Here is a 23848-nt window from a genome sequence, read left to right on the forward strand (position 1 = left end):
GGCACCGAGTACGGGTTGCGAGTTTTATTTAATATATTATATATCTATAATACCCGTCGGAATAGAAACTGATTAGATAAGAACAGCGAACTGAAAAAAACGGCTTGTTCGCAATTCAACAAGTAAATACAAAGCGCGACTGACGACGGAGGCGTCGTTTCTATACTCGCGAGCGCGAGGCGCCTGAATGATTTTCATAAAACGAATTAGAAACGAACGGATTAAAAATCGCTATAGAATGAAATATCGCCGTTTGAATTAAACCGCTACCGCTGCCGCTGCCGCTGCTGAATTTAATCCGCGTCTTTTCATCGTCATTTATGACTCGTAATAGAATCGACATTTACGCGCGTTTGTTTACCGCCGGCTGTAACGAATACTCTTGTGATAAACACCTACATGTGGGAGTGTTTGAGGAGGAGCCGTGTCAACCTGGTGCGCAAGATCGGTATCAAGCTGAAGAGAACAATAGTACCTTTAAAAGGTGAACTCGATTTTTAAACTTCATCTATTCAAATGAGATATTCGTCGTTTACCCGATGAAGCCATTTTACGATTTACCTGATGAAGCTACTCTGCATACACTAGTAACGAAAGCGCATTCTTCAGATAAATCGAGCCTTCAAATATTTATCCGTCTCAACAAAGGTTTAGTAATTATATTTATACGGGTAACGTGGTCGTTTTGCCGCTTGTTCGGTCGATCAACTTTATTATTTAACTGAGACTTTACTTGAGTTAAGCGATTGTAAATTAGTAAAATTGGACTTTACTTTAACTTGATGAAGTGGTTACAATTTTTACCAAGTAAAAACATGCATACTTGAAAAGTGTATGAAATTAATCAGGGTGACGAGAAATTCGTTTAATTCTGTCCGTTTAAAGAGGCCATATTCAAGCCCCCGCGCTTCTTAAAAAGGTCATTATTCTGAGAAGAATAGGGAAGTTTGCAGTTTCCAGGCGCCATTTTGAGGCGGTCCTACAGGTCCCGCATTGTTGGAAAGATTTTCTGCTATTGTTAAAAAGTAAATGCCGACTGTATGAACGGTCGTGTATGCTTGATCGCAGTGCGTTGAGGTTGAGAGATTTAGAAAAAAAGCCAAGTAAATCTGACCGATAAAAACTAAACATCTCGTACCGAAACATCTCGTACCGCGTTTCTGAACTCTTCGCCTTTTACGTGTTTATGTTTCGTGTTCGTTTGTTCCCGGTACAGCGGCATTATCATCGAACAGAGTCGTGTTTATTTCCGCCCCGTCCGCGGTCAAAGGCAAAAAAAAGCTTTTTATCATTTTAACGGCTCGCTGCCCCTCTCGTTATTCGACATGATATATCGCCTTTGTCTCAACGAATTTTCTCTGATACGCTCTCCTCGCCTACCTCTAACCCTCGTGTCTGGTATATCTGCGCCGCGTCTGTTGTGTTCGGCTGTAGAATATATACACATCATATACAGTTCAGGCAGAAATGCCGACGTTTTGAAGACGATTGTTCATCATCAAGTTTGACTGATGATTCCCTTGTCAGACGCTTTCTGTTTTCGGTACGCGGCGTTTGTTCGAAGGCGACATCGCGATAATCAGTATTTTATCACGATACTGTCAATGCCTCTATATGATCTTTTTAATTGCTATTATTAGATAGGCCTAATCCTGATCCTACAATGATTATTTGATAATGATTTTAATTAGGCCTTATACGTAATCTTCATCTTCTTTTTTTCAATTGCTCGCTGTTAATACTGTTGATACCATCACTTTTATCATCATCACCGGTTTTCTTTAAATCTGTTGTAAATTATTGTTTTGTGGCAGTGGGACTCCACTCGAGCACAGCCTCTCGGTTTGTCCTTTGTCCAGCCCCTTCGTTCGTACGAACTTCTATTAGACCTCATTTTACCCGATTAAGCTAATGTACATTAGTAGCGAAAGCTCGCGCAGATTAGATAAAGCTAGTTAACCTATTAAGTACTATCCGTCTCTATGTTTTATGCGATTCACGAAAAGGAGAAAATCCCGGAATCGGTTGAGACCAATCTGGCTTGGTTGATTGATTGATTGATTTCATTTTCATAGAACATGATTATATGATAATTGCTCTCACAAAATATTGCAATGAACTCTGAAGGCCACTCGTCCAGAGCCTGAAGGCTGTAACTCTATACAGAGTCGTTGAGGAGCCCTGATGAAATGGATACGACATGATTTGATATGATTTATTTTCATATGAAAGTTTTACAGAATTAATGAATAAATAAATATATTAAAGATGTAATAATACTTGACGAAGGGCTGCTTTGAATTGTTAGCTTGTACAAGAAAGCAGCCCAGAAAAGAGGACAAAAATAGAATGAAGTAAAAAGAAGAAAAATGACACAATACGGATCACTATAGAATACAACATAACCTTGCACTTACGTGCACATATTTGTGTATAGAAATTATGAATATCGTACAGCAAGAGAGTACAGCAATGTTTGAGCCTCTTTGTTTAAACGAATACACTTTTTGAATTTTTCATATCTATACTCGATTCATTCCCATCTATTCCTGGTGATGATACAAATTGAAATATTAATATCATATGACTTATCTATGGTGTTTCAATGCAACATGAAATAGTAATGCTATAATAGCTGTTATTTCATAAACATACTATGATTTGAATATTTCAGGGCGAAGGGATGAATATTTGATATCTATTGATGAGCTGTTTTTTGTTGAGCCAGGTGAATTGATGGAGACTTTTTAATCTGCGATCGAATTTGCCAAATGGCTGGAACTTTGTTAAGAAAAAATTTATTGAATATGTGTGGTGGTGGGCTGATTGCGGATAGTTTCTAGATATTGTTATGCCTGCGGTTTTTACTTGGTATTTACTTCGATTGTCGGTGTTGTGGGCACACGATCAATACACGTTTACTCAGGGACATTTATCAGTGTTATTCTGGATTGTTCCCTCGCATCGAGACCGACGTGAAAAACATCAACAACGTCGTCGGAGAGCTGAACATAAATGTGAACCTGACCGAACGAGTTCTTTTCTAACGCTTACAGCCGAATTAATACCGAGTGTCTAAATATGCCTGATTTCATTTGTGAGCGTTCGTCCGTTCGTTCATTCGTTTTTCCTAGCAATGTACGTAACGTTATAAGTAGAATTTCGCCGAAATGCCTTGTTATTTAGTCGCAGGCTCGTACACATTGCCTTCTTTCCGTGCATGTCTGCAGTACTTCGATTTCCGATATCAAAAAAATCAAACCCCCCGTTTCGTTTTCGCAAATCAATCCAGTAAATAAGAGGGACAATCCCTATATTTCAAGAATTGAAAAGAATTGTTCGAAATCGTACTCTCTGTTGATACCACCCCAAAAAAAAAAAAAATTAGAAAAATCATCAGCTTTCGAAAGTTTAATACTGTTCATATAAATACGTGGGAAACTATTGGAAAAGGAAATCAATGTATCGTTTCGATGATTAGAATTTAAGTTCATTATCGACGATTTAAAAAGAAAATACGAAGATAATCCCCCCCCCCCGGGGCGGGTTCGTACATTCCACTTTTTAATTGAATATCGAATATGCAATTCGCCCTCGAGGCGTGGATCGTATCAAATCACTGCAAGACGTATTCGATATTCAAACCCACCGGCTGTTCGTATGCTAAGTATAGGATCGCTAATTGCCATCAAGGTGATTTTCTGTGAAGGCGTATAAAGCTTTTTTGTATAAAGTTCGCGAGTAACCCCAGACAGTTATAACGTCCATTAGAATCTGACCTTTAGTCGAACGAAGACCAAATCCCCGTATATGCATATACATATCCTCGGAATATGATGGCATTCCTAGCGACCGATTACAGATTAGCATCAGATTAGTGTCAACGTTTCGTGTAGCCTGAAATAGCTAAGCTGCGCATGACATCGAAAAGTCTTAAAGTAGTCTCGAATCTTAGACGGTATGTCTCGGGGCCCAGTTGCACAGTCGTGACTTAAGTCCAATAAATGCTCTTGAATATTAAGACTGGTATTAAGTGTTGGAATGCCTACAGGACTAAGTTGGTCCCAGGCTGGTCTTAAAGCTAAGCTATGAACTGCGCAACTGGCCCCAAAGGTTGTCAAAATGAACTTCGGGAAACCGAAAAAGCGAATGTGTTTGCTATCCGCGAACTTCTATGTGTGAATCAAACGGGACTGGATTCGACAAACCTCGCCGCAAGACGTGTTTTGTCATCTTGCGCGGGTCCGAAAGCGCGAACTGGTTCGTCGCAGAACGAATAGCCTTGCAATTGGAAACAGGAAACAAATGAATACGAAACTATAACCGAGCTAGTGCGCGTTTAGATTTCCCCGTGTCGGTAATTAGATTAGATCCCATTTTCTTGTTTAAGCCCGATTAGATTCGTCTGGCGGTTTCGGCGTCGCGTCTGCGATGAAATTGAAAACGCGCGCGTGAAGTAGAAGCCTTGTCAATGCGTATATATTCATCGCTATATATTCATAACTGTACTTTATTTATCTGACGAATAAAACCCGCAATCGAAGAAAGACTGAGGGACTTGTCTCAATGCCACGAGCCATTTTAAAATCATCTTACAGTTTTCTCCTACAGTTATCTACGAAAAACCAACTCAATTCATATCAAGTGCCGGCGCCAATGCCAATTGAGAATGCAAAAACATCATTCAGATTTTGGTTCCAGAGACTAAACCTATATTGGATTGCTCATTTTAACCTCGCGACGGGACCGCAACCTGTGAAATGTTGCCCGCGCACGCTGTAAGCAGCCAGCGGGACTCGAACCCACTTGTCACCCGGGAGCTCTGATACTGAATGCAACATCATCATCATTACCTTTTAACCCGCCGTGACCGCGATCGATTTAGAATGTTTCGGACGAAAAGAAAACTTTCGTGAAGAAGTATGAAACACAACATCTCGGTATCCGATGTCTATTTGTATATTCAGAAATTCGAGTGTCATTTCGTGGTTTTCCGGACCGGTTTCGTGAATTCATTATCTGTCGTCGTTGCTGAATTGCGAGTCTGCTCGAGTGATCGGGGATCGATGTCTCCGCGGTTCATGACGTGTCGGATGTTTCTCGGGGGCTCGAGACGCGCGTCTCGATTACAATATTATATTAGTTCAATTAATCGCGAGAGAGTTTTTCGAATTCGGCTGCTGCTGCTCGCACACGTGACTGGGCATCGGCGGCTTGATCACGCGCTCGTATCCCGAGGAGGAGCGGTATCGTCGTCATCGTCGTCTCGTCTTCAATTCGAGATCCGATCCGCCGTTTCGAGAATCAGAATTCATTTCTGAATCGATTTCACTCGCGGTTTTCTCGTCAGAATTAATTGTGTTGTTTCTCTGTGCGTCTGTCGGTGATCGTCTGTTCTGGAGAGAGAGAGAGAGAGAGAGAGAGAGAGAGAGAGAGAGAGAGAGAGAGAGAGAGAGAGAGAGAGAGAGAGAGAGAGAGAGAGAGAGAGAGAGAGAGAGAGAGAGAGAGAGAGAGAGAGAGAGAGAGAGAGAGAGAGAGAGAGAGAGAGAGAGAGAGAGAGAGAGAGAGCTGATACATTTTACCGGCACGCGCGCCGTCGCCGCCGCCGCCGTCGTTTTAGGAATCGACCACGAATCGTCGAAACTTCCCGTCGACGATCTCGATTTCAAGGACTTCGCACGGAAATCGAGATCGCGTTCATTTGTTTATTTTTTGAATAAGTAACAGGATATTTCAAGCAAATCGTTTCAAGACGAGAACTGCTGAACGGCGACGACGCACGGGTACGAATCGGTTGATCGCTATTAAGATGTGTTTCCTTTGAAAAAAGACCATGGAGACTTTTCGACTGAAGTCTATTTTTCTCAGTTTTAAAGATGGCTCATAGAACTGAGTCGAAACGCATCAAAACTTTCTTAGTTTTATAACGGGTGTTTCTTCGATTGAACTAGACAGTCACTCGTCTATGGAAGCCAAAATGTTTTTCCTAATCTAGTAGATGCCGCCTTGTTGGGCCGGGGTCGAGCGGTCTCACCGTGAGCAGTGCCGGATTCGAACTCGCTCGTGTGAACTCGCGGTCAACGTCGCCAGTACAAGAAACCCTGATTTCATATCACATCTATTCGCCAGATTTCTCGTCAGTCAATCAATCGAAAAAGCGGAAACCATTTCTCCGCGAAGTTTAAGTCGCGGCGTATGAAGCGACTTTGACGAGGCGAAATAGTTTTCGCAGTAAATTATAGGTTTCACGCGTACAGCTTTTCGCGGCTTGAATTGCGCTCATTTTGGATATATTTCCTCGAGTAGGGGGTTGTTAACTCGGCGTACAGACGCGATTACCAATACCTCGCACGCCTGATATACATTTTCTATTTCAATTCAGCAGTAATAAGTCTCGGGTACCCGAGCAAAAATTGCTTATGACCGCGTATCGGAGTTGTTTGCAGAGGTAGAACTTCGATGTGTATGTCGCAAACAAAGACTAAACCCATAATGAAAAATCGAAAGATTTATCAGCTTTTCCAGTTTAAAACCCACTATATACACAAAAAATTAAAAACGAATTTTCATTATCAAATGTTAAAAACAAGACATGACGTTACTGACTTTCTAGAAAGAGTCCAAAACGTCGTTTGTTCTGTTTTTCATTTTTGATGAATAAAATTCGGTTTTAATCTTTTTAAACTTTGTATGTAATAGGTTTTAAACTCTACGCCAGAGTTTGTACGGGCTAATCTTCCATATACCAGCTTATCAACTCATTCGCTATAACATCGAAATATTTGTTAAACCCCTAAATTTTTTTTCGACTTCAAAGAGTTTAATGATGACGAGTTTTTGAAATAGTAACACACATTTTCCGATGTTCTTAATATGAGTTTCGACGCCATTTCGAGCCGCGCGAAAAGAAAACTCGATGAAATCCGATGAACGAAAGTGCCATCGAAATAACCGCTTATATATCGACGCTTGTAAAAACAAGTCGTTAGAGTTTAGAGATTTTAGAAATGCGCCTCGCAGCGACTCGCGCCCGTAATAAGACTTCCATCCAATTATACGCGTATTCTAGTCCAATTCGAGTACATCAAAACAGCGCGCTAAACCAGCCGTGAGGTGGCTGGAGATTGGCTTTAAAAACTTATCATCGAAATGAGATTATCGGGGCGACGAACAACGAACGCCGGAGCGTCTAATACATTCAGACAAAAGACACTCGACTGAAATCCGAGTCGATGCACAACGGCTTCCGTTAAACGTCGAGCGATTCGAGCAAATCTCTTTCAAATGTCACCAGCAGCGTTGTGATTATTAGATTTAGCGACGGCGCTGTCGTCATCCGCTCAAATACAACGTTAAAGCTACGCGAACGAGTTCGTATAGTGTGACGTCAATGTCCGATAGATTTTTTGACGCCGTAAAAACCGTAACAATAATATTCATATACGTTACAGTGTTAAGAGGGTTCTCTGTGAGTCGATGTGCACACACCATCGATATTGGCGTTTCGAAATATCAGTTACATTATTGTGAAAATCGGCGTTTATTTTGTAATTGAATATATTTCATTCTTCTCTTCAACTTTTATTTTATTTTCTTATGAATTTTGATAATCTTTTTGAGAGGATGGATGTGCACTACGTCATCAATATATCGGGGCTAGACTGGTTGCCTGGTTCAATACAATTATCGATGTATCTAAATCCAAAATAACTTAATTGATCCTTAATGTTACATAATTTAAATTACATTATCAATTGTCAGCAATTTATCAAGCAATATATGTGCTGTTTTTCAAACTTCAATAAACTTTCAAAGTTAGTTTTCCTGTTTCGACGTGTGAGGGAGGTGAATTAGTCTTTACCCCCGATGGTAAATGGCTGGGGTATCGGCGAATGTCTTGCCAGCGTCATTCACTTTTCATTTTCGGCAATAATCTAATTTTTCCGAATACAGAACTCCCGGGCGTTTTTTCTTCGCAAAAGTTCGTAGAGGAAAAACAGAACGCTCGAGAACAGAGATGACGCTTAACGATGTATTGGTCGGATTTGAGGTAGAAACTATCGGCCACCAGCAGCAGCAGTGAGAGTTTCTTATATAAGTCAGTATGCCAGTATGTGAATGCGTCAGCAGGGTTCGTATCGCCGGACCCGATGATGGTGGTTACGTGACACCTTTTATAAGACAAATCCGCTCTCGGATTCTCCACCGACATGTCCTACGATCCAGTTTAAATCGATACTTCCAGTGTAGTGGCCATGTGCGCCGGACGAGTTTCATACAAAAAAATATCTCGCACGAATGATTAAAAATGTTCCCAATGTCGCGAAAGAAGGCAGGATCCGGTTGCGACAGTTTTGTGAGTTAAAAGTTTGACTCGGCGTTAACTTATTGACAACGAACTAGGAGTCATTATCTTTGACTCACTATAGGGCAACAGGATCATCGATCGGCGTACTGTTGGAAAGTGAACTAGCGAAATTCTAGTCGAAGGATCTAGTGAACTTGCGATATTTTGTGTAATAATGATAAATATTGATTCTTTTTCGTAAACCATAATAATTTATATACAATCACATGAACAGTTATTACTTTTCAATTTATTACATAATACGGTTACGAGGGATCCAGCGCAAGCAAACAGGCTGTACTTAAAATTAAGGCGCTGGAACCTTGTGTATAGTGCAGGAGCATGGTGCAGAGATATTAATATAAACAATTCTATTCGTAATGATAATACTAACAAAGATTATTAAATGTAATGATTATAGTGATGACGTCGGGTATATTTAGTATATTCGGAATTATTAAACTCAATAGTCACATCTCAATTGCAACTGCGGAGCTGAGTCCGAGACGTATATGACAACGCGTACAAGGCACTTTCCTATTAGAACGGAGGAGTCGGTTTCTCTTCATGGGAAAAATGTGATTACGTGCGCAACCTTAATAGTGAGGGCTTTACGTTGCCTTTATTAAACGTCAGCGCGCCTTTCTAGCGAATATATCCCGTTATTAAAGCGTATATAATTTGATCCACGTTTCGTAATCTCTTCGCACATTTTTCGTTAATACGCGGGGTTAACGCCGGCCTGTGCTATACGTGAAGTGTGTTATTTCGACATAAGGCAGCGAATTCATTGAATTAAGCGATAAGCGCCATCGTGGAATACGGACAATTTTTTTTTAGAATGCGCGTATTTGAAGGTGGATCTGTTATACGCGATATTATATCCATCATTTTCAAATGCTAATTTGTCATACAAACTGGCGACGACAGAGCGTCGTCATACTTCTTATCATTTACAAAAGGTTGTTCGCGCGCGCGCTCGTTGAAGACTATTATATATATATTTTTTATATATACATGCGCGCTAAATATCATTCGTTTGAAGATTCGCTTTTGAAGACATCGATTATGTATTATCTAGCCGATTGACGGGTCTCTTACTAATGAACTTCATTACAATATCTTTGATAATAGGGAAAATTTAGACTGTAGCTTAACAAAGACCGATAAAAAATCGATGTGTTAAGTTAGCTATATGTCGATCATATGGTTCGCGATACGGCACCGATATAAAACCGAATTCAAGATCGCTTCTACGCCGTCATTTCTGATCAATCGAATTTTGATGTCTGTTTATATTTCGTCCTCTGTTTTTCATCGATTGCATTTTTTGTTTTCTCACAACATCAAAGAGTCGAAAGAATGTTCAATCGAGGAATCCATAAACATCAAATCACGCCAACCCTCAATATATTCTAAATGCTAGACAGTCTCGCCTATCGATCTGTGTACATCTTGTAATATACTTTAAATAGTTGTTTATTTCAGTGGGCTTTAATGCGAAATCGATCGTGTTTGATCGCGTTATTTTATCGTTGTGATTTTGTTGTGGTTTTATCGTTCATTCGACCCTCGACCAAAAGTCACGAGTCGGCAAGCCGTCAGGAGCAAGCGGACTATCTATTTATTTGGTCCACTGGTTAGCAGGCTTCTATATCTATAATGTGCAAGACCCGGGTTCGATCCCGGCAGCTAGTGCGCATTATCACACTAAATCGTTACAAGACGACGATATATTTTAGAATGAAACGCTTATTTCTTTTTTTTCCGGAAATGTTAAATCCGTAAATTTCTACACGCATCTCGAAGATGGATCTAAATAGAAAGATCTAGACTTCGAGATCACGTTGTTGTCTCAATTCCTTTTTCGTTGTAACGCGTGCGTTCAATCCTCCTCCTCAATCTCCTTAGACTAGTTTCCTTCGCTAGGAACTTAAGTAACTTATGTAAAGCTACTATTCTTTGCGCGAGTTGACGTACGGCGCGCGGAACTGAATCGATACGCGACGAATTTGCGATATTCATCGACGCTACGATTAGCGATTCGTCGACGAACGCGGAAAGTCGTCGCCGGAAAAAGAAACTGTCGACAAATTGAAGACGAGATGGACGCATCAGTGTCATTACTATCTCGACCCGGGTGCCGGTCAATTTACCGTCGATTCGTTATCGCGGTCGTTCGCGTTAATGTTAATAGTTACGTCGTATACGGCGCGATAGTTAACACTGATAGGCGACATTTCGACGAATTATTGATAACATGATCCGACGATATCTCGGATATAATGTGAAATTAGTATCCGGCCTAATATCTGATCGAAGGCCTGTACTCGCTTGAAGACACGGACATTCTGAGAAAAAATGAAAAGATGTCATCTTTAAGGCGTCGTCTGAACCTATATAATCGCATTATCGGGGATCAAATAAAAACTTGTTATTTGTAAAATGTAATTACAGTCGAGTTTTTAGTGGACACTGAGAATTAGGTCACAAAATGGCATTAACATCGATGGCATTTGAGTAATTGATAGTAATCGAGGCTTATCAGAATTCGGTCAAAGATTTTCTTTGAGATTATAAAAGGCATAAGGCGTCCTCTTCTTTACCAAAGGTATAGAGTGATCAGATATTAAATCAAGGCTCATTAGGATTCGGTCAAAAAATTACGTTAAGATTAGATAGTGAATTAAGAATAGTTAGAAAACGATGTTAGGATTAAGACATAAGGCCTCTTCCTCTTTACCTATGGGGAGTTATTAGATAGTAAATTAAGGATGGTAAAAGAATGTTTAGATTAAGGCAAAGGTGTCTTCTTATTATGGTAATTACCTAAACGTTGGAATTATTAGATAGTGAATCAAGGATGGTAAAAACGATGTTAAGATTAAGGCATAAGGCTTCTACCTCTTAATCTATGATAGAGTTATTTGATAGTAAATTAAGGATGGTAGAAATGATGTTTAGATTAACTCATAAGGCCACTACCTTTTCATCTATGGTATAGTTATTAGATAGTAAATTAAAGAAGGTAAAAATGATGTAAAAATTGATAAGGCGTTTCTTGTACGAAGGCGTTCTGTTTTTTTTAAACCTCGTTCCCTGTGGGCGTTTTTCCATCGCGATAAAGCAATCAAGGCTAAAATCTAACGACAGCGATGAAAAACTCGGTATAAAATTTGTCGAAATTTATTCAATTTACTCCGACGATAATCAAAAAAGATACGTTTAATCACCGAACGCGAAATTACACCGAATTAAATCATCGGATTCGCGCGCGGTTGATTATATTTTCTCAGTCTCTGGTGTGTAGGTCTTCACGGTGCACGTTCCTCAATTCATCTCGTTACGCAGCCGGCTTTGATGTTTGGCTTCGTAGCGTGAAAATGTTACGTAGATGCGATCAAGATTTCATTAAGTAAAAAAAAAAAATGATGAAATCGTCGAAAAGTCTATAATATCGCATCGTCTCACCTCCCTAACAACCCCGGTTAGCGTTCACGATAAAACGCGTCGCGTGTGAAATTGTAAAATATAGTCATCGGACGCGCCTCGGTAGATCGGTGAGATTGCGGGCTTCACTGTCAGCGCCGAGCAACTTCGAGTCCTGCTTACAGTGTCCGCCCGGCAATACTTCGAAGGCTGCGTGGTCCAGTCATGAGGTTAAATAAACAATCCAATAGCCTTGGGCAACCAAGATCCGAGGGAAGTAAAGTTATGATAAGTCTAATGGATTCCCACTTGGTCCAGTGAATAGATTCGATAGTGATGCTTCACTCGGATCATCTCTGCACAGTCGTGACTTAAGTCCAAAAGTGGTCTTAAATCTTAAGACCGGTCTCAAGTTGTTAGATTGGCTATAGAACTAAGTTGGTCTTAGACTGGTCTTATGTCTAAGCCATGACGTGCAACCGTCCCCTGGGCATATTCGAAAAAATAAAGCGGCATTCTTCTTCTTCTGTGTGATATAAACATACCACGGCGGCACTAAAAACTATTATACCTTGAAAAAAAAACCTAGAACTCGTTCCAACTCCGATTGCTGTTGCATCAGGTGAATAAATCTTCCGCGATACGAGTGAAAGAAAAAGTCGACATTAGTGAAATAAATTCGCTCGGCGTTAACAGAAGAGAGGACGTCAGTCACGCGTTCGAACGGAAGAGTTTCTGCTGTAACTATTCCTGTTCGGTGTGTTTTCATTGTGACACGTATCACTGTCACTGCTCGTATAAATCCGTATCCAGCAGTAATTACCGATACATCGTGTCGGAGGAGCATAGACAGACTAACGCCGCCCTGTCCCGTCATCGCTTCGATTCCTAGAGCCTTGTCGTTTCGGCGATCGCAATAGGTTCGATAGATGAAACTTAAATGAAATATAAAGTCTTCCACGACCCGGGATACGGATACGGTTCCATAGTTGGGACTTGAGTCTAAAAGTGATTTTATATCTAGTAACTGATCGTTTGATGCTATAAAAATGAAATTATGTCTCAGATTGAATCTTAAGCCTTGCGCTATATAAATGACAATTTATTATTATTATTATTAAGTTGTTGAATTGGTTATAGAACCGAATGAGCTTAGACTGGGGTCTTATGTCGTTAGATTGGTCAGAACCAAAATAACTTTTACTGGTCTTTAGTTGTTAAATTGGCAGTAGAACTACCGTGGTATTTGACTAAATCTTAAGTCTAAGCCATGACTAGGCCAACCGGCCCAAATTTCACATTTTTTGTTGAAAATCCTCTGAAATATTTCATGTGATACAATTCAATGGGGATGAACTCATTCTAAACTTTAAAACCTTTTTTTCATGATACCACTATTGAACGGGCAAAATAAAACATCTTCCTTAACGCATCGTTTCGGGCGCTATACGTTTCGTGATGGGTCCTTTCCCTACGATACGGCCGTCAAAAAATGTGCATATTCATGACGTCACCGCGATGGGTTTGATTCATTCACAAGCGACGAAAACCGAAACATCCGGTATTAAACGGCTTATCGAACGAGGCCGTCAACGAACCCGCGCGCGCCACGCCAACACGATAAGCGGTATAACACTGCGGTAAGAAGCTAAGCAATCAAACGTCCACTTACTCGGCATCCGTCATTTCCTTTCGCAAACCGTCGACGTACCGAAGAACGCTATTTAACGCATTTACGTTGAAACAAAACGGCAAATATTTGTTTTAAATATGCGGCCCCCGCGCGCCGGCGCAAATAACCCGTCGCCAGAAAGATACTCGGTTTACTCGCCGGCTGCTCCGCGGTTTGACGGTGTTAAGCGTCCATTAATTACTTTTATATGACGCTTTTTGCGCTTGTAAATCGGGGCGGTTAGCGCACCGGGCTAATATAACATATCCGTATAATAGAGTGGCCGGCTTTAGTAAGAGAGAGGAAAAAGAAGAATTTTTTTTTAATACTGCGGCCGAGATTGGTCACCGACATGAATCATCGAATTACTAAGCGAATATTCAGCCGCGCGCGGTTGTCGTGGATAAGAATTCCGTCATTCCGTAATGAATTTTGTAGTAATTTTGTAAGGAACTATAGAAGAAATGGAAATCGCATACGTCAGGTTAGGTTAACAATACGTAGTCGTATTGCTTCATAGAATTGTGGATTCTAAAACGGGAGTCCATGTTAGAATAGATAATGAGCACAGATATCATTACAGAATACAGTTTCTATACGGAATCAATATGGTTTATTTGAGGGTGTAGATTTACCACGAAATATCGGAACTAATTTCACACTCATTGATACAACGAACTATCAGTTATAAAGAACAGTATTTCTGGTCTCCTGATGTTCGTTTTACACCTGACGATGATCTCTAGGGTGAGATCGAAACGTCGTGTCTTATATATATTTTAGATTGAATAAATAAATTCTTGTTTCTAAATTCTTTTTATCTGTAAATAGTGGGTTTTTATCTTATAAAGAACAGATTTTCTGATCTCCGGAAGTTCCTCATAACGAGGTCCCGCTGTACAATAATACGCTACACACCGAAGAAGTTAGGCTAAACAAAAATGATACCTTGTTTCTCCGCAGCGGCCGGGTCATTTTTGAAAAATTATGATAAAATTTATAAACAGTTCATTTCTATAGCGGCCGGGTCTGTTATGGTAAAATTGATCACGATTTTAAAAAAAGTAATGTATAGGGTAGATAGGCGGCCGGCCGGGTCAACATTCAAGCTCAGCAGAGCGGAGAAACAAGGTATCAATTTTTTTAGCCTTATATCATAATGGTGAATGCCTGTTTAACCTGAATGGCGAAAAAAATATAGACTAGTCTTTATCATTTTTCAACGCGGGTAATAATATAAGAATTATTTTGTCTTTTATCTATACTGATCTCTAGACTTGTTGATCTGTCTCGCCCCGCGGATAGCGACGCACGCGGCCTCCACAGCGCACGTGGAGTCCATCCGTATTCGTCGGAGAACATTTTAACACCAGGACTATACACGAGTCCCCGGCGACTCGTTTACACCGGCGGAATCATAATCAAATACACGACATCCGGTCGAGATTAGAGTAAAGCCACACGTAACGCCGCGTCGTTCTCGAGCGCCGTATAATATATACACGCCTGCTACAACATCAGCCTCGACTCGCGCCGGGACCGACGACGTCTGCGAGAAAACACGTCGAATAAATCTTCACTAAAACCGCGACTCTTACGTCCGCGGACATCGGGGTGTCGTTTACGCAGTCATTACGCTTACGTTTCGTATGTATTAACGACAAAATATCGGCTTCGCGTTTGCGTGGAATATACCCCCGAGGAGAGACGGTCTCTTACTTTCTCTGCGTGATTCTTATTTCATCACGAATTAGACGATTTGTTTTCCGTTTGTTTTCGTCGCGCGAAATCGTTTTTTTAATGCGACACGAAACACACCGCATGTCGAAGTCAACAATCATTTTAGAAATCGTTTATTTCTATGCCGAAAATCTCATTGTTGTAGATGACAATTTGATAATCAAGAACGTTGTTCCAATGAGTTGTAGCTTATACCGATACTTTACAATTTTGGCTTGGATTTGAGACCAGTGTAAGACGAACCTAATTCTATAGCCAATCTAACAACTTAAGACCAGTCTAAAGACCATCTTACAGTTCTATGATAGCCAATCTAACAACTTAAAACCAGTCTAAAGACCATCTTACAGTTCTATGACAGCCAATCTAACAACTTAAAACCAGTCTAAAGACCATCTTACAGTTCTATAGCCAATCTGACAACTTAAAACCAGTCTAAAGACCATCTTACAGTTCTATGATAGCCAATCTAACAACTTAAGACCAGTCTAAAGACCATCTTACAGTTCTATGACAGCCAATCTAACAACTTAAAACCAGTCTAAAGACCATCTTACAGTTCTATAGCCAATCTGACAACTTAAAACCAGTCTAAAGACCATCTTACAGTTCTATGATAGCCAATCTAACAACTTAAAACCAGTTTAAAGACCATCTTACAGTTCTATAGCCAATCTGACAACTTAAAACCAGTCTAAAGACCATCTTACAGTTCTATGACAGCCAATCTAACAACTTAAAACCAGTCTAAAGACCATCTTACAGTTCTATAGCCAATCTGACAACTTAAGACCATTGTTTCAAGATTTACGGCCACTTTTGGACTTAGGCCTCGACCGTGCACCGCCCCGCTAGAAACATATCAAAACGAATCATAATATCGATCTCTTGGGGGCTTATTTTCTTTTCTTTTTTTTCGCTGATACTTCCTTATTCGTTCATTCCTCGCATACCGCGAAGAAAATCATTTCTCCTCGCTTTATTGATCTAATCGACGATGCCGCCGCGATTCTCTGGATATTCTTTTTTATCCACTTCATTCATATATCGGGGACCCGACGTTTCTTCGGCGTCGCCTCGCTCGACTAAATAACGCGAATATACGTATTCGGAACAGCTTTGTTGACCGATGTGTTGTGTGGTGGAGTTGACTGAAGCAATGTTTCTCTTGTTTATATTTGCAGGGTCATGTACAGAATTCAAGTAGTTATATTTGCATGCGCGTTCGCCGTTATTTTTGTCACCGCTAGTTCGGCTGCGAGTAGCGCGCAAAGTAGACAGAGGTAAGCAAACATTAAACAGCTCGCCCGTATAAGTAACCGCCAATATTCTATTCTATAGGAAGGAGAATTTTCCACCAAAAAAGATGCGGCTTATACTGGCGAAATATTTGATAAAGACCCCAACCGCAGGTCTTACCGTAGTCTCGAACCAGGGACCTCGATATTATATACATTTATATATATTTTTTTTTTTTAATTTACAATTTAAGTAGTAGCATAATTAAATACAAAATATTGTGATAAACGACGCGAATTTACGAATGTAAAATGGTTTATCCCCCCCCCTGAGTTGTACAGCGACTGACAAAGCTTAGAAGTTTGATTTCTGAAAGTCTTAACCACCGCGCTTAACATTCTAAAACTACATTATAATAGTAGAAGTTGAAAATCAATTGCCATATAGGTGCTTTTAAAGAGGAAAGTTTTCGATCTGGATTCGAAGGCATACGATATTTTGATTTATTTATTTTCTATTTATTCCTTATTTACGAATTAATTAATATCATCGTCAGTAGCTGTATTTACGAACAATAAAGGAATAATTTTTAGGTTCAATCTCTGATTACAACATTACGACCAAGCCTTACGATTACTATAGATTCCAATATATTTTAAGGTTTTTTAACTATATCGGACTTGCACTTTTGGGTGAACGTCACAAATGACGTTGTCCTATTATCCTCCCGGGAATGCAGATAAGCTGCAAGTCCCAATCCTTAAATTGCACTAACAAAAAAAAAATACGCAAGGCTCTCAAAAATACGACTACTTCGAAATTGGAATTAAACTTTTCGGTATCTGCCGCGCGTGAATGAGGATCTATAGTCTCGGCTCGGTGATTGCGGTAAGCCCTCGCTCGCACCTGAGCACACCATGTTGTTTAATTTCACCGCGGCCTGCAGGGACTCCGCGGCGATAAGCGCACGTCGTTGAAAAGGCGCGCGTATGAATAAGTTACGAAGTTTCTCCGGCGCAGTGTCAACATCCCGTAACGCGTTCGAGTTGTTGGAAACGAACGACGTCATCGCTACATTTCGCGGTTATATTCAATTTTCTGTAATTTATCACCGGCGAAATTGATCGGTTTAATCGCTTCGGCGTGTAGGGCGTTTATTGGTGAGCGTTTTATTGCAGAGGCAAAACCGAGCCTTTGTTTGTTAGATAAGAAAAGAAGGGTCGCGATGATAGGACTTCAGTCTCGAGCCCGCCTATAATCACGAGCTCTCGCGCAAGTTCGACCACTTGCGATAACGGTTCAATGAATAATGCATCTGTAGTGTTTTCAGCACGCGGTAATAACTTCGTTATTAAAGCAGGGATGGTTCATTAGGCCACGTGAAAATGGTCGCGTATTTTCTCGTCTCAATCTTTTGAAATGCGTGTTCGCTTTAGCCGTGTATAATCATTTCGTACTATGTCCATAGAAAACATTCGGGACCCAATTTCACAAAAAAAAATCATCTGAAATGTTTGGAAAGTTGTGAAGGAGCCTGGCGTCGAAGCAGTGGGTCGAAGTACGAGCTTTTGCTATTAGTATATAGAGATAGATTAAGTCAAATATTCGGTTAGTTGCATTCGTTTACTTCACGTTTGCAATGTCGACAACAATTCAGACTCAACCGTTTTGAGCGTAAACTTGTTCCTGCACCGATCGAATCGAAAAAAAAGATCAGCTATCAGTCATCTCTATTTAGATTCGTTCTAAAAATTCAATTTAGCCGATATGAAAAAAAGACAAACTGGTCCGACGAAAGATCAGCTGTAGCCAATTCTATTCTATTGCGTACCAAAAATTCGCTGTTGATATTCCGAACGGTTAGAGTATAAGTCGATGTCGTATATACACGGCTTCTCGTTACTTAGCGGATAAGTAATCGGAGCCGTCCTACTCCCTTACCAATCCAATCAACGTTCAATTTGTGTCCGTTCTTGACCTAGCCATCAGCGCGTATAACCTGCACCGATCAAAATATACTGTCGACAAATTGACAGATTTATAGGGTATAAACATAAAAACCCAGGGCCCGGTTTTATAGACTGGTATCACCTTTAACCCGGGGGCTAACTCAATTGATAATGAATTGAGTTAGCCCCCGTGTTAAAGGTAATACCACAGTCTATAAAACCGGCCCCATCACTCAAGCGTTTTGAAAATGGCTAATATCGAGTTGAGACGTTTAAATCCTCTTACACACTTAATCTTTGGTAATAGGTTTAATTCTTCAACCAGGACCCAGTTCCATTTTGAGTTCAGATTTGACTCCGAGTTGACTCATAGAAAATGGACTGATTTCAACTCGGAGTCAACTCTTAACTCACCACTGTGGAACTGGATTCAGTGGCTCGTTTACCCTCAAATTTTATCACTATGAGTTAACGATAGTATTTAGTATTTATCCGCTATGGTTAGCTTTAACAAACTTCTAACTCGATAGCATTGTCGAGGACCTTATCTCATGTTCTGCTTTCGAAGTTAGTTTAGATCGGTTGATTAGTTTAGCCATCAGAGTCATTGATCACATGGGCCCAGTTCCACAGTTGTGAATTAAGATTTGACTTTGGAGTTAACACATTGAAAATGAACTAATTTTAACTCAGAGTTAACTCTAACTCATGACGTGGAACTGGAGCATGGTGTTTTGAAGAATGCGGATTTCGCGGCGTGTTGAAGGTGCTGCACCATCTCCTAGTGGTTCTTAAATGTTATTGCTTTACAAATATACACCCTCATCATGGGTACAAATTTTGATTCTCCTTCAATTTCTAATCGAAATAGCGCGACAGCGTGGTACATCGCCGAAAGATGAACGCGGCAAACGGAACTCCTAAAGATTTCCAGTAAAATTCCGATAGAATCGAAAAGTCGTACGTCCCTCTTCAAACTTGCGAATGAATCTTCTGTTCATTTCGTAAACCGCGATTAGTTCTCGTTGAGCTACGAATATTCGCGGGCGCGTCACTTTTCGCAAAAAACGAAATAACTTATTCATAAAATGCCGACGTCACAAAGCGACTGGTGCGCCGCCTACTCGAGTCTTCGAAGGCAAACAATAACGTATAATGTTCTGATTTTACTATTGTTTAAGATGTCTGTTTTGCCCCTAGTGTAAGATTTGCGTGGAACGTTAACGACCTGTTACATTTCTGTAAAGCACAGATTACTCGCCGTGTCGACGATCCCCGGGGATCGAGAAACCGCCGAATCAAGGCCTGATGCGCAGGTGGGTTTCGTGCCAATATGCATTAGATGATAATTATCGTCGTCAAGTGTCGGGGGTTAATTAGTCTCTCGATGAAGCCGTCGGGGCTAAATTTGTCGAATCAACGAATTTTCGTTTCGTTATTTACGACTCGACGCGGTGTTACAGATCCGGCGAAATGTCGACAAAAGAAATCGCGCCGCGCAATTCCGCAATTCTCTGGCAGAGGTCCCGCGAGAATCGGCGCGTTTTAGCGCGTTTTTCCGATCCGCCCGCGGCGTCTGTATCGCGCGGGATGCCCTGAATTCCACCTGTGACATTACTGCTTAGTACTGAATAAACCATATCACATTGCAAATAACCGCCATTTTGTTAGGGCACTTTCGTCCTGTATTGTCGGGTCATTCTTTCCCGTTTCTGAAAACCATTTGCGATGAGTTCATGTCACCGGTACTTAGACGATGGATTTTGACAATTTCGGGATAAAATTCTAACCTCTAGTTTTCAGTCGTGTATACGAATCTAAAATGTGCAACAATGCGACATGAGAGTGATATTAATTGATTTGTTCAACTTTCAAAGAAATTAATTACATAATTTCTCTAACAAAATATTGCAATGAACTATGAAGGCCACTCGTCAAGAGCCTGAAGGCTGTAACTATGTAAAGAGTGGATGGGGAGCCCTGATTACCACTAAATCAACGATGACTATGATACAAAAAATATTAATATTATAAAGCTTATCTATGGTAAGCTATTCAATACAACATACAACATACAATGGTAGTACAATAACAACTACTATAACATAAACATACTATGATTTGAATAATTTAGTAGTTTGTTTGATATTCAAAAAAACTGTGGCCAATTTTTGCCACAATTTTCAATACCATTGATTTTGTTATATACGTCATTGAAGTTTTTGAATATCATGTTATACTGGACTTTTTTAGACTCGTTGAATCATTTAGATATAAATGTATCTTTGATAACGGTATCTTTATCCGAAACATTTGAATATAGAACGTTCTGTTAAACGGAGATGGTTTTTTTTTTCTCAACGTTAAATGAAACGTGAATAATGTTTTTAAAAAATATTTTCAGGATAAAAAGAGCGTCGTCAGACCAGAGAATAGCGGAGTTACAAGCTCTGATCGCGCTGTCGCGAGGCCGCAGCAGTCTAGTCGGATACGGGGAACTTGATCCTCGAATAGTGTAAGTATATAAGTTCCCGTTCGGCGGTTAATGTGCTGCCCTGGACCGCCCTACATTCGACATTGTGTAGTGTGAGATGTGGACAAAAAATCTTTCACTGAGGCGCTGATAAAAAAGATGTTTTAAGCCTGGTGTTGAATAGGACCAGGGCCACCTCTTTCAGACATTCAGCGCTGCCGTGAAATTAGACGAAAACCCTGGTGCTTGTTGTAGTCCTGAATCGCCAGACGTTCATCATTAGCGTGAAGTTTTGACGGCCAATTTTCTAGCTGATACGTTTGTAGTTCATACAGTGACGGATACAGTCAAAATTAAGCATGAACAATTTAAAAAAAAATATGAAGATCTTGTTGTGGCGTTGATTAGTTGTTTTACTATTAAAAAAGCTCATTGCGTGCGTAAGCAGCGAAATGGCGACGAAGCTTATGGAAAAAAGGCACACAATTTCTAAAGTGGATACTCCCTTTTGCTGACCCTGGATCCGACCCTGTCGATTGTTCATATTCAATTAAGAATTGATAATAATGTCTCGGGTGCGGGGTCGTGCGAAATTTGAACGATTGTAAATTAGCTGCAATAATTGTAATAGATATCGCGATTAATGCCTATAAATAAGAAACTCGGGTTCGCTGTTTGCATGCCGCGCTGATTGCATTCTCTCACTTTGTTTCTTGTTTCTACAGCGGTAAAAGGAACCAGGCTTCGAAGAAATCGTCAGATGCTGCCAAGGCACAAAAGCTATACCAAGCCAAACAAATCATCCGTCGTTTATTTGAGGATGTCATGAATCAATGATAGATAAACTCTGTAAGTTGCCGGATATGAACCCGATCCGCTTTATTTACCATTAAAATAGTCGAAGCCGAGTTCATTAATTTGGCAGCAATTTATGTCGTAAAGGATATAATGAAATGGCCCTTGATTTATTCGCCTTAAACAACAATATTCTCTCCGGCGCTTGCCACTGCCATGGCTGTTTGTAGCCCTGAAAATACCACGGACCAGTTGCACGATAGTTCAAAGGTGGTCTTAAATCATAAAATTTTTGTCTTAAGGTTGTTAGATTGGCTCTTAATAGGATTAAGTTGGCCTTAATGGCCTTAAACTGGTCTTAAAACCTGCCGTAATCGCATATGGAGTAAACTCATCGGTTCGCAGACTGTAAGGTGCTGCCCTCTATATACGAACTAAAATAAACGATAGGCGGCATTTCGGTCGAAGATTGTAATTTCACAGAATTTAGTCCACGGAAAAACCTCAATATGGCCCCAGTCAAGGAGGTCAGCCAATACAGAGTCCAAAGCCCTGAACGTGCAGCAGACCCCATTTCTATCGACGTAGAATCGACATTAAACGTGTATCAAGGCCCAGACTTTTTTATCGAACCACCCAAATTGCTCATAAATCGCGACACGTTTTTTCATCGTTTCTCTTTCAGATTTTAGTGCGCGCCGCGTGCGTGCGTAATTGCCGACAGAAAACAAAACCCTCTCGATCGAAAATATCCGCCAACGAACAACCGACATCACACACCAGTCACACACTCTCGAGTATAGCTAACAAACCACCACCAAACAACAACCAGTGATAGGGAATTAAAAGCGAAGATCGGAATCGAAGAAAATGCTGGCATTTACTCGGTTTTTTACGTTTTAATGTACGGATCAATTAACTAAACAATTAATTTCGATTATTACTGGTCGAATTTATCATTAGACGTAGAAAGCAATAATTCGAAGCTGGAAAAACTTTTAAGTCTTCATTTTCTGATGTTTCAATTTAGGGATTAATGCTGCTTAATAAGTTGATGATGGACGCTGCGTTTCAGATGATTGAAATCTATGTTATTATTTGTGTTATATGTTTAACAGGCCTAGTTAGTTGTATAGATACTGTGAGACACAGGCCCGTAGCGTGGAGGAAATCTGCTTTTGAAAAGGAATATTTAGAAATTGTTGGATGAAATGTTCGGTTTTTCCAATTTAGTCCCTGTCTGAAGGGCTGTCATTGAACACCGTCGGAAGCCTATGGACTGCAAGCGTATTTACCTTCGAGCATAGTTTCAAAAAGTTCCGCGTTAAAACGTAAACGAACTGCCCAACACGCTACGGGTCTGACAGAATATATTTATATACGGTGCACCTATTCTGTTAGTCTCAATAAGCCAAACTCACGGTTCCACAACTGTGAATGAAAGTTATTCGACAAAAATCAACCGACTTCGCGATGGCTCAATTCCGGAATGAGTTAAAGTAGACCAAAGCCTGATTCGCCTATTCACAATTGTGGAAGCGTTAGTTCAATTTACCGTCGAATATAGCGATATAAAATATCATCATCAAAACCTTTGTTACGATTACCTCGAAATCACTTTCGGTTTCTAGAATGATTTGTCCGGCAAAACGTATAGTAAATTTATGCGTGCGTCTTCATGTGATTACCCTCGCGACCTAGTAACCGGTATATGTTAGCAATTAACAATGTTTCAATGAATTGAATAAATAAGTCAGACACGTCGAGTATCTTCACGATTCGGGTTGTAAATTACTATTGATTTTTGTTATAATGAAAAATATATACACGGAAATAAAGCATGAAAATGAGTATTTTCAAAAAGGGGCACACCTCACGCGTTCGATCGTTCGTTTGATGTTTAGATGTTTTCAAACCACCCCCGCCCGCTAGTCCTCTTAGAGTTCCGCGAGATCTGATCGGTTCTCGTGCTATATGTTCATCAGTCGTTTCTATACAGTTTGATGGCGATAACTGCAGTATCGTCGTATGTCGCGATATTTGTTATTTGGCGAGGGGAACAAACCCCGTCTAACTCAAATAAACTGGGAAGATTGGCTCGAGATAAACGGAGATCGGAAAGGATTTCGTCCTTGTTGGAGTTAATCAAAAGTCCGAGTTGGCCACGTCTGAGGTGTACATGTACTAAAAAATTATTGTCATGT

The 23848-nt window shown here is 40.3% G+C and overlaps 1 protein-coding gene across 1 annotated transcript in view; it reads left to right on the plus strand.

The window, feature by feature from the left end:
- The window catches only part of LOC141913079 (uncharacterized), a 39965-nt gene extending 16462 nt beyond the window's left edge, over nucleotides 1–23503 (plus strand). The window contains exons 2-5 of the mRNA XM_074804524.1: nucleotides 16373–16471; nucleotides 20781–20891; nucleotides 21575–21698; nucleotides 22330–23503. Of these exons, the coding sequence (XP_074660625.1) occupies nucleotides 16377–16471; nucleotides 20781–20891; nucleotides 21575–21686 (318 nt within the window). The 5' untranslated portion in view covers nucleotides 16373–16376 and the 3' untranslated portion in view covers nucleotides 21687–21698; nucleotides 22330–23503. The remainder of the gene's footprint in view (nucleotides 1–16372; nucleotides 16472–20780; nucleotides 20892–21574; nucleotides 21699–22329) is intronic.
- Nucleotides 23504–23848: the final 345 nt, after the last annotated feature.

The sequence above is a fragment of the Tubulanus polymorphus genome, chromosome 11 (genome assembly GCF_964204645.1).
Source record: "Tubulanus polymorphus chromosome 11, tnTubPoly1.2, whole genome shotgun sequence".
NCBI lineage: Eukaryota > Metazoa > Nemertea > Palaeonemertea > Tubulaniformes > Tubulanidae > Tubulanus > Tubulanus polymorphus.